Genomic DNA, 12,442 nt, shown 5'->3' with positions numbered 1-12,442 from the left:
TGCTCGTCTTAAAATAATTATTATTTAGATGTGCATTCTTCTTAATTAATTAATCTACGTCATCAATTTAAGTAAGTATATTTTCCTAACTATATTTTAAATTAAGAAATACGTACAAGAGTTTTGTCTTTCCAATAGTACTAACATATATACTATTATTGGCTTAGTATTAACGAAAAAAGATAGATTATTATTTATTGTAATAAAAAGGAAACTTATTAATAGGAAGGAAGAACGAGCTTCGTAATTACTAATATAACAATTTAGTTGCAGAGAGAGAGAGAGAGAGAGAGAGAGAGAGAGAGAGAGAGAGCTTAAAAAATGGAAAGGAATGAAAAGAAGAGGGAGTGAAAAATAACGGTGAAAACTGATAGAAAGAATGACAAGTATACTCATTTTTGGTGAATCGTCAACGTCACCGAGAACGTCTATTGTATGCCGGACTTAAAATTATTCATCCGCGGTCTATGCTGAGTTGGCACTCTTGACGAAGATAAATGTTACACTTTAATGATGTACATGATGGAACCGTGAATTCAAAGTATAACTCGATTAATTTAAATATTTGTACTTAATGAGCTATGAGCGGACAGAAATTTCAATATGACGAAAGTGGAGGGACGTTTTTCTATTTCCTGCTTTCATTTTTGGCACTCCTTTTGATACCCGGAACATATTATCTATGGCCACGTTGCCCAAAGCAAGGTTAGAGTATATCAGTTTATTTAAAATTTATTGAACTCATGAATCGAATGGCGACGCTTTTCTTTATACTTTATTGCTCTTATTGATTGTTTTTACTTTAGTAGAGAAACAATAAAGTAATTGGCGAAATAAACTTCGTGTAATAACTAAATTAAAAAATGTTTCATAAACTAAATTTAAAGTTTAATTTTTAATAAGAGATATATTTTATATATCGTGTATTATCATAATGGATTAAGCTCAAAGCTTTTCAAAATTTATAATTATTAATATGTTTTTGATTATTACCATTTGTAATTAAGTTATGGGGAACAGATTGTTAAAATTAACATTTTTCTCTTTGTAGATCCGGATAAAGTTTCGAAAGAATGTCAGTGCGATGGATGCAAAAAGAAAAAAATCATTTTACAATCGAATGAACCTTGGAAAGAAACAAAAGCATTGTTTACGTAAGTTTTATATATTTTTTTATAATCTAATTATTTAATTTAACAAAAGTATATATTAGATACGATTGATATCATAATCTGTACATTATCGTAGGAAGTTTCTGATTATTCTGGGATGGATAATTCTTATTTTACTAGCATATAAAGTATCCCAATTTGATTATGAAATGGCAAATTTTGATCCATTTGAAATATTAGGAGTTTCTCCTGTAAGTATAGATAATATTTAAGATATCTATTTAATTAAATAACTTAATTATTAATCGTATCTTCATTAAGGGCTCATCACAAGGTGAGATTAAAAAGGCATATCGTAAACTTTCATTGATTTTACATCCAGATAAAGAAACAGGAAATGAAAAAGCGTTTATGAAGTTAACTAAAGGTTAGTTTATAAATGAAATAAACAAAGTATAATTAGTTTTAAATAATATTATGAAATGTATCAATATATATATATATATATATATATATATATATATATATATATATATATATATATGTATGTATATATGTATCAATATCGTAGCTTGCATATATTGCATAAGAAAGTATATTGTTTCTAGCATATTAACAAATTTAATATAAAATTTAACAAAAATTATTTCTTCTTTTAATATACAATTAGCTTATCAGGCTTTGACAGATGATGAGGCACGAAAAAATTGGGAAAAATATGGAAATCCAGATGGCCCAGGTGCAATGAGCTTTGGAATAGCTTTGCCTTCTTGGATAGTTGAAAAAGAAAATTCAGTTTGGGTTTTAGGTTTATACGCATTGGTTTTTATGGTAGCTTTACCTACAGTTGTTGGAACATGGTGGTATAAAAGTATTCGTTATACAGGAGATCAAGTAATTCTATTTTATATAAAGATTAATTCTATTGGATATAAATTTGTAATGTAAATTGTACATGTAAAATGTATTGTGTATATTTAACAAAAAAACAATTTCTTAGGTTTTATTAGCTACAACTGAAACATATTACTACTTTTTTATTAAAACTCCATCGATGACTTTAAAGAGAGTTATTATGATTCTTGCTGCATCTTTTGAATTCTGTAAGAAACGTAATGCAGAAATAATTGAAAGACATACAGACATTGAAGAAGTTCCTTCGGTAAGATCTTTATAAAATTATGTTTTTTTATGTTTTATACACAATATTTCTTAATACTTTCAGCTTATCAAGCAATTAACTAACTTAGGAGAAAAAAATAAAGAAATACCATTATGTCATCTGTATTCAATAAAAGCTAGAGCTTTACTTCATGCACATTTGTCACGTATATCATTAAATCCGGAAACATTAGATAAAGATAGACAGTATATTGTAAAGAAATGTCCATATTTAATCCAAGAAATGGTTGCATGTGTCAATCAAGTAATTTTTCTAGCTTATGCAAAACGAGGTATCTATCATATATATTTATATATAAAATAATTTAATGAATTTCTTATAAATGTAAATATATTCTTTTCTAGTTCCGCGAGTACCCAGTATAAAAACTATAGAAAATTGTATGAAACTGTGTCCAATGATTGTTCAAGCATTCTGGGAATTTAAAAATCCTCTTCTTCAACTTCCACATATTTCTGAGGATAATTTAAAATACTTTCTAGCCAAAAAAGTAATTACTCTAATATTATTTTACTGCAAATTTTTTGTAAATATAATCAAAGGTAGCAAATGTTGTATATATATTTATTTGATAGCGCCAAATTAAGAGCCTTCAACAATTTGCACAATTAAAAGGAGAGGAAAGAAGACTGATTCTTAGAAACTTGACGGATAGTCAATATGAAGATGTTATGAAAGTTCTTGGAAATATGCCATACATAGAATTCAAAGTGCGGTCTGAAGGTTAGATTATTGTTTTCTATCGCACAATAAGATTACTATTCAATTAAACCAATTAATATTTCATTTGAATTTTAGTAATTGATGATGAAAATCCAACGGTGTATACTGCTGGTGCTATAGTAACCGTAACAGTATCATTAACACGCAAAGACATGAAACATTTATTTGGTGATGACACTGTTAAAGAACAAACTATGATAGATGACATCAAAGTAAGTGGGGAAGTTAACGAAGGTTCAGAAGAACAAAATCAATCTGTGAAGAAACCAGCATGGCTTAGACAGAAGAAAGGTCAGAAGAAACCTCACAAAAAAGGTACCAATAAGAAAACAGCCCCTGTAAAAAATATACAAGCACAAGGACAAACAACACAACAGAGTAATAATAGTACACAGCAAAGTAATACACCAAACACAAAAAAGAAAGAGGACAAAATAGAAAAAGAGTCTTCCAAAGAGAAATCTGATGTTAGTGATAGTGAAGCTGATAGCGATAGAAGTGATGATGAAGACAGTAATGATAAGAAAGATATGAGTATTGATGATGATGATACAGAATGGGAAAGGTAATAATTTATAATAAATCATTAAATATTTTAATCTTATTCCATAATTATTTTCAGTTATGTATATAAATTAAAAATATGAAGACACGATTTTTTCATATTATTATTTATAGATTTCAACAAAGAATTTCAAAAAGAGAAAGAGTTTTAGAAGGAAGAAGTAATTTATCACACGAAGTACATTGTCCACTTTTTCCTGATGTTAAACAAGAATATTGGTGGGTTTATATCTGTGATCGCAAAAGTCAAACTTTGCTGACAACTCCAGTACATGTTACATCTTTAGCACATTCGGAGGAGGTACAATTACGTTTTACAGCACCTCGTTGGCCGGGACTATATACATTTACAGTATGTTTACGTAGCGATTCATATCTTGGTTTTGATCAGGCACAAGATATTAAGGTACATTATATTGAAAAATTAATTTTTTTTACTAATTACTTTCAAATCATTAAATTAATGTGATTGATAGTTGGATGTAAAAGAAGCTCCCGAGGTACCAACAGAACATCCTCAATGGGATATTTCGGATGAAGAAACTGCAGAGGATGTGGATGCAGTGGATGAACATTCCGAGTTCACAACTGACGAAGATATCAGTGATAATGAATAATATCTATTTATCTTATATGATCGGATGAATGGATATTCTAAAAATCCTCATTTCTTTTTTTTTTACTTGCTAAGTTAATGTAAATTTGTCTTTTATACATGGAATTGCATAATCGTTGATGTATGTGGACAATCTAGGAAATAGTATGGTGTGTAATATTTCTCCATGACGAGAAAATAATAGTAAATAAAGAACATGATATTTATTTTAAGATCGTTGTTTAATTTTTAATCTCAAACGTGCATAGGGTTGTGTATTTTATAATATACCAATAATTTTATTTTCGTGTTTATGTTATATGAATTTTCGTGATTTGTAAATCATATGCTAATAATTAAATATATTAATAATAAAAGATTTATTGTGTATATTACAAAAAATATGTATTGTATATAGTTTTTAATAACAATAATAACATAGTACACATATACAAAGATATGATATTAAAATTTGGTGTATTGTACATTTATGTATTATATGTATATGCTGAAAGAAATCGAATTTATAATTACTATAATTATACATTATTCGTAGTAATAAACAATAAAATCTGAATCAAGAAAAAATTTAATAAAAAAACTTCTACCATAAAAAAAATGTATAGTATAAATAAAGTATATAAATATTAGTCACTTGCTCTTTATAAGTAACATTTTGTCTTATAAAATTACATTTAATTATAATTTACAAGATTATCACATTTTAATCTACATTTTATAAAGAACTTTACAATGCAAATCTTTACTGTAATAAATCTACATTATGTGTATGAAGTAACATATGAATATAAATCTATATAAAAATCAATATTATGTTATTTATACATATGTAATATATAAATTATTTATCTTTTTTAAAAGTTATGAGTATTCCTGTATATTTACTTTTATATACAATATATATTATTACTTATGATAAATGTAAGTTTAATATATTTTTTTCATTATAACTTATTTTCTTTTAGCATATATATGTATATATATATAAGTATATATATAAGTATATATAAATAAATATATGTTATTTGTAACAATCAGATATATACATATCGATGTCTGTCATATCCTACATACGTTAAATTGTTTAATGCCATAAATATTCCTCGTTGAAAGTTAGAAATGCGTAAACCAAATATTCGCTTAAGTCACAAAATTAAAAATCGTTCGCAAATATTTGAGTATCTTTAAAAAATTTTTTTTCTTAGTTTTTTCATTTTTTCATTTTTTTTCATTATTTTGTCACGTCATTTATCTAAATATAATTCTAAAATAAGTTTAAAAACACTTATTACATTGAATTTCTATAGGCTGAAGATTAAGGATTTTTTGAATCCTAAATCTATTCGCGCGCTTATCCCTAAAAAAATCTTTCAAACAATAAACAGTCACAAGGAACTGTTAATACCTTACATAGATATATTATAATACTTATAGATTATGCAAATTATCTATCTTTTCAATATATGGTGACTTTACATTTTAGTCACCAGAATGAAGTTCTTTCAGAAAAAGGGTGCTAACCAATGAGTGGTCGTTAATGAAAATATCAAGACCAATCAATACCTACTAGATTATGAAAGTATACTGCGATCGTTGTGATGCGCTAAAAATAAAAGATGAAATACACGTCTTTTTTATTAAAATTCTTTTATAAACCTTTCTTAGTGTTTTATTGTTCCTTAATTCTTTAATACAATTTAAGTATTAAATTGTATTATTTGCTGACGAAATTTTATTAATTAAAATCTATTCTTGTTCGTAATGTACTTTCTAGGGTAATTACTAGATTTCTTTTACAGATATATTTTATGTTAGTCGAACTTCTCTATATTCTCAATTATAAAAAGTTCATGGTTAAATTTTAAACCAATAAGAATGCTCAAAAACATTCCGACGAAGAATTTATGAAAATGAAAATATTTACATTGTTTTTATGTATAAATGAATTCATATTTAATATATTTTCTACATATATGTAAGAATTGAGGCAAGATCCATTTTAAAGTCTACTGTCAATAATATCTTAATCTGTGTTTAATTTATTCTGGTATCTGCACTTAGTTTAGTCGAAATTTTTGTTGTTTAAGATTAATCTCATTATTTTGTAATTAATATCAGTACTTAATTAGAATTTACGATTAATAGTCAGTTCTATACTCAAAATTTCTAAGTTTTAATTTCAATATATACAATATTATTTTGAAATTGACAACTATATATAGTAATCAAAATAGATCCAATTAGAATTTTTATTCGATTATTTGTTACGTAGGCATTGGTGCATTAAACATTTACAGCTTCAATTCAAAAAAGATGCCTATTCTTTTACGTAAATGATAACAAGTTCAAAAGAGGGCATCCGGTTCTTTTAAAAGACACAATAAGATGAATAATTGAAGAATTATTTTTTCTACAAAAAGATTATACAAAATTACTATATAATTTTATATAATTTCTGAACAACCCTACAATCTAAACTTTTTCTGCACTCATAATTATTTCTTTATCCCATTTTCTTTTATGATAATTCTGGAAAAAATATTTGAATCAAAAATTATTTCTATAGATTAAATAGAAACTCATTTAATTCACCCCAGTTTACAATAATAAATTAACCTTATCTATTTTTATATTTTTTATTTTGTTTTATAGAATCACAATCCTTTTTATCATAATCTTTAAATGAATTCATATTCCTTAGGATCTGTTCCTAGTAAATATTTCATGGTTTAATCGTAGAAAAAAGATCCATACTTACTACACTATAGGAGATTACAAATCATTATGACAAATATATATATTTTTTTTCTATTTCAACAATATGAATTAATATTCTATTCGAACTAGAAAGGATGAATAAATTGAAAGTAAATACATTCTTTAGAACTGAGAAAGAAGTAAATATTAAATGAGTAAGATAAGAATATATGCTATTATTTTTTTTTTTTTTATAATTGTAATAAAAGTTAATTCAATACAACTTTCTGATACAAGTATAATGTAAAATTAAAGTGGAATAATATATTAGTTATTAAAAAAATGTTGATGAATATTTATATTTTGCACGTATTATGTATAACTCAAAATTTATTTTTCATTTTATGGATCAAGCCTATCTCCTGATATATTTTCTCTATTTCTGTCATAAGGTTATCCATCCTATACAATAAATATAATATATAAAACTGTTGTAGAAAATTAGTATTAATTAAACATAATGTAAAATAAACTCACGTATGTCGTACTATTAAATTTTCATATATTAAGCTATCATGACATTCTATAGATTTATTAGGCTCAGTAATCTCATCAATTTTAGATGAAAGTTCCATATCTGAATCTTCCTTTATTATAGAATGCAAATCTTCTTGATACTTTTTAGTCATGACTATTACAGAATCAAATGAACCTTCTAATTTAAAAAGTTCATTTTCCAGTTTATTTATTTGCCTGTAAAAAGATTCTTAATGTACAAACTAATACAAATCATGATTATATTCAATATAACAAGAAAAATATTTCTTGATTATTGTTTTAATTACAATAATAAATGTTTTTAAACAGACATAATACCTTGCAAATTCAATGATTTTGTTTTCACGAAATTGAACTTCTCGTAATTTTATGAATTCAAAAAGTACTTTAACCATTTTTGTTGGTGTCCCAATACGGTTAAAGGTCTCCTTAAAAGTTTTATATATATCTAAAGCTTTATCATATCTATAGGAGAATTTATTTAAAATATTTCATTAGTAGTAAATATCAATCTCTTTTTCTCTAGAATAATATAGCATTAAAATTGAAATATATAATGTTACTTACATTTCATATAAAACTTCTATTGAAATATTTTGGGCAATGTTTCTTAATACATTATTATCTTCATTTAAACTAGTAAATTGTAACTGTATTTGATTAGCAGCAGTTAGTAATTTGTTTACTTTCTTAGAATTTTCTTCCAAAGCTTCAATTTTCTCTTTTTTTATTTCTTGATTAACATAATGGGTTTGACAAGAAGTTACTTCTGCAGCTAATAAATTTGTACTTTGTAATGTATTTTTCATACATTTTCCAAATTTAACAAGTCTTGCATTTATTAAATCTCTGAAATGTTATACCTTTTTATTATAAGATCATTGCAGTGTTTTAATTACTATATGTATTTAACAATTAAGTAAAGAATAAGAAGAATGAACTTACACTTCTATGGATAAAGCAAAAATATACAAATTGAAAAAATGCAACTCTTGTTTCATCATGAATATGGTTGCACGATAATAATCATTTAATGCTTCAAAACCGAGTTCACTTTTTGATTGTTCTATCATTTTTTGTGTTAGGTAAGGCATACTTAGTACAGGTATATTGTATATTAATATATCCCCAGTTTTCAGGACAAATAACATTGAGTTCTATATTAATGAAATTATTTTTAAATTATAAAAACATTTCATGTTATATTAATACGTACATTAATTTGTGCAAGAACTGGTGTGTCATTAAGAAGGATATTCCCATAATAATCAGTTAATATTTGATGATTTACTGAAATATTCGTATCTTTCTCTATAAGAAATTGCAAATTTGAAAGTGTAGTGTTGTTATCAATTACATATGTATTAATCTTATATAAATACATACAATACACATACAGAACCTGTAAAATATAGAAACAATAACATGTAAAGCATAGAAACAATAATTTCGAAAAATTCTATTCTATTATTTGCATCTGTATAAAAAAGAAAAATTTCATATTTTTAATTGTTGCTTACTTAAAAATACCTTCTGTAATAGAGCTGGTTCAAGTAATTTAAAAACTACTAATTCAAATGTTCCATTTACATCTAATTGTTTACCCCGTTTCTTAGGATCCCATTGAAGGACAACTTTAAACCATTCTACCATCGCAGATCTGATATAACTATAAAATAAAATAAAATAAATCATAATAAAAGTTATATTTAATAAATTCTTCTATAATTGTGTATGGAATAAACCAAACTTTTTTTTTTATAAAATTTACCTAGACAGATCTATTGGATCTTCTATATCTTGTCTAAATATTACTTTTCCTTCGCATTCATATGCACATATATCATCATTGGATTTATTTTTAATAATTTGCATCCTGTGTAAGTTAATAATAGAATGTTTATAAACATGATTTTTATAAAGAATATTTATTCTATAAATATACTACTTACCATTCAATTGTATGTGGCATAAGTGGTAAAAATGGTCTCTTTCCGGTTATTATTTCATAGAAAAGTATTCCTAAGCTCCAATAATCAACAGAGCAACTGTATTTTTCATTACAAAGAAGTTCTGGAGCTACATAATTCAACGTGCCTACTATAGATGCAGATGTACTTGTCTCTCCAATTTCTTTAGCATATCCCAAGTCTATTAATTTATATAAAACCTATAAAATATTTTAAATATTATATAAAAGTTTTACAAACTTTTTTCTACAAGATTAGATAATATATTCTTACTGTGCCTTTTACAGGTTGCAAAACTACATTTTCTGGTTTTAAGTCACGATGAGTAATATTATGCAAGTGTAAATACTTTACAGCCAATAAAATATTACTTATTATTTTTAAGGTATCTGTTTCTTTAATACCACAGCAATTCTCTGGTTTGTTCAAGACCTGACAGATATTACAAAAAAAAAACAATTTTAACCTATAATAGTGATAGTATGATTCAATCAATATTAAAAAGCAAAAAATCAAACAATAATAATTAAAATTAAAGTATGGTGTAGACACATATAAAAATAATAAAAAATTTACTTTTCTAAGATCACCCATTGTACAATATTCCATACATAATACTGGCATGCTTTTATCTTTATCCAGAAGTTCAAATGGAATATGTATTGCTTTTACGATATTAGGATGTGTTAAGCGCTTCATTATTTCGACTTCTCTAGTCCATCGCTCTTTTTGTATTGCTGTTAATTGTGTATCATTCCATTTACATTGTTTTACTGCTAAAAAAATAATTACTAAATTAATATTATAATTTTTTTGACGAATTATAAATTTAAGAATACATAGAATACTTTTAATGCACTTGCTACATATAATCGTATTTTTACTATTTACATATTTAATTTACCCAGTTTTTGTCCGGTTGATTTATGAACCCATAATTTTACAATTCCAAAACCTCCAGTCCCTAAGATGCGTTCACAATTCCAATTTAATGATGTGACAGTTGTCATTTTTTTATTGACTTTTGTAATAAGCAATATATAAGAAGAAATAAGCAAATATAACAAGTATTTTTGCAGCTTGTAGTATCTGTATATACAATGCACTTTAAAAGATTTTATTTATTTTTAATAGAAGAAATGCTGCATTATCAAATTTTTTTGCATTTTTTTTCGATTTCACTAGGATTTATTTAGTCTTAAATAGTAAAGTGGCACTGATAAGTAGCATACGCACACATATTTAACAAAACTGTATCATATTATCTCAATAGCGTAACATACACTATAAAGAAAATCGCCACCTATAGCTCGTTTAACGAAATAGAAATCTAAATGAAACAATCACGTACTAAGAATGTGATTAGTGTTAGGATACCAGCTATTGGATGCTGAATGATAGTTAATTGTTAAATGCAGGAGTATATTCTCGTAAGTTTTCTGTCAGAAAAATATTATATTATAATATAATATCTGAAGGTTATAAGTACGGTCCTGATCCGATCACATTTGATCATGTGCATTTGTTTACATTTGATATCTCCTTGAACGAACTACAATATGGTTAACTACTGCCGAGATCGTTTTGATGCATCGTCTTGTCAAGGTTAAAGAAAACAGAAAATGACACGATTCATTTTTAACATATAACGCAAATCAAAAATAAATAAAATCGAATATATTAAATTGTTTAATATATTATTATTTTTTTATTTTTTTTATTTTTTTTATTTTATTTTATTTTTTTTTTTAATAGAGGAATATACAATCAATTCTTGCAGAGAATTATAAGTATTTTTGCTGACGTGATATATTGACATGAGTTGTAAATTCAAGACAACATTACAATGATTAATTAACCTAATTAAAAAAAAAAGAAATTAACTAAATCTTCTTCCTAGATCAGAAGTGTAGAACTTTTTTAGCCTACGTACTAGTTCTGAGGTTACTAGCAATTTATTTGCTAGAGGATTCGAATATTTAGATAGACGAATATTGCAGCGTTCACTGAAATTAACAATTTCTTCCTTGACTGTAGGAATTCTTAAATCAATATGTATCCTTTCGTTTGTTACATATCAAGGGGCATTGCAAATCTTTGTAGAATTTCTATGTTAGAGTTACTAGCGGTTCCCCATAGTTGAATTCCATAGGTCCAAATGGGTTTTAGAATGGCTTTGTATATTATGAGCTTGCTCTCCAGACTTAACTTGGATGATCTCCCAATGATCCAATATAGCTTTCTTACTCTTTCCTTCAGATAGGTTGTTTTGGATTTAATATGATGTTTCCACGTCAGTCTTTTATCAAGTACCATACCCAAGTATTTAACAAAATCCCTGGTTGGAATTACTGTCCCATTGATTGTCACAGGAGGGCAAATGCCCTTTTTCAGCGTGAAGGTTATATGTCCCGATTTATTTTCGTTGATGTTGATTTACCACTTTTGGCACCATAATTCAAGCTTGTGTAGATGACATTGCAGTATTTCAGTCGCATTTTGAGGATCGCTGTCCGAAGCATATATTATATGTATACATATTAATTTATATGTATATATATAGGTGTATCAGTAACTTTATTACAAAGCGATGTCTCTGTTACTTTGAATGATATAAAAAAATTCCGAAGGAATGAATTGTTTAGTTCAAAGGAGTATATATTATAATGTGAATCAATTCTTTTCGAGATTTCAAGGTCATCCAGGAAATTAAAAAATATACAACATATTATCATTGAGACACAATAGTTAAAATCAAGATGAGTTTAACAATCTATAATACCATGACTTTTACGTGACTTTCAATTTATACCAAATTACTTCTTTGAATCAAAAAATTCGCTCCTTCGGCATTTCCTAGTATCATTAATAAAATTAACGGAAATGTCAAATATGTGTAAAAGCTTAGATAGAGTTATTAGTTAGAATCATTATTTATAAATGAGAATTTAGATAAAAATGTGTTAGTGGAGTAAATTTTGTGTGAGGCTTAATAATTACTTGAAAAGATGTTAAATAG

General features: G+C 25.8%; 2 protein-coding genes across 4 annotated transcripts; one reads left to right on the top strand and one right to left on the bottom strand.

Annotated features, from left to right (window-relative positions):
• The first annotated feature begins 75 nt into the window (after positions 1-75).
• LOC124429014 (translocation protein SEC63 homolog) lies at positions 76-4,410 on the top strand. The gene is made up of 12 exons (XM_046973693.1): positions 76-705; positions 1,052-1,154; positions 1,249-1,363; positions 1,434-1,539; positions 1,783-2,006; positions 2,113-2,274; positions 2,338-2,566; positions 2,640-2,785; positions 2,871-3,018; positions 3,094-3,583; positions 3,697-3,988; positions 4,059-4,410. The coding sequence occupies exons 1-12, from the start codon at positions 582-584 to the stop codon at positions 4,197-4,199; spliced, it is 2,280 nt and encodes a 759-aa protein (XP_046829649.1). The 5' UTR covers positions 76-581; the 3' UTR covers positions 4,200-4,410.
• A 2,355-nt stretch (positions 4,411-6,765) lies between these two features.
• LOC124429125 (inhibitor of nuclear factor kappa-B kinase subunit alpha-like) lies at positions 6,766-10,659 on the bottom strand. Of its 3 annotated transcripts, none has more exons than XM_046973985.1 (12): positions 10,328-10,659; positions 10,000-10,196; positions 9,697-9,855; positions 9,406-9,623; positions 9,225-9,329; positions 8,984-9,122; positions 8,670-8,855; positions 8,399-8,610; positions 8,021-8,302; positions 7,772-7,918; positions 7,433-7,648; positions 6,766-7,357 (listed from the first exon to the last, which is right to left on the bottom strand). In XM_046973985.1, exons 1-12 carry the CDS (start codon positions 10,431-10,433, stop codon positions 7,279-7,281), a joined length of 2,046 nt encoding a protein of 681 aa, XP_046829941.1. In that variant the 5' UTR covers positions 10,434-10,659; the 3' UTR covers positions 6,766-7,278. The 3 variants fall into 3 exon arrangements, with proteins under 3 accessions (XP_046829941.1, XP_046829940.1, XP_046829942.1); XM_046973984.1 differs by having other exon boundaries at positions 10,000-10,199; positions 10,328-10,658; XM_046973986.1 differs by having other exon boundaries at positions 10,000-10,199; positions 10,315-10,441.
• Between the last annotated feature and the right edge of the window lie 1,783 nt (positions 10,660-12,442).

The sequence above is a fragment of the Vespa crabro genome, chromosome 14, assembly GCF_910589235.1.
Source record: "Vespa crabro chromosome 14, iyVesCrab1.2, whole genome shotgun sequence".
In the NCBI taxonomy this organism is placed as follows: Eukaryota; Metazoa; Arthropoda; class Insecta; order Hymenoptera; family Vespidae; genus Vespa; species Vespa crabro.
The sequence above is the reverse complement of the archived record's forward strand: the minus strand, read 5'-3'. Positions and strand labels throughout refer to the sequence as shown.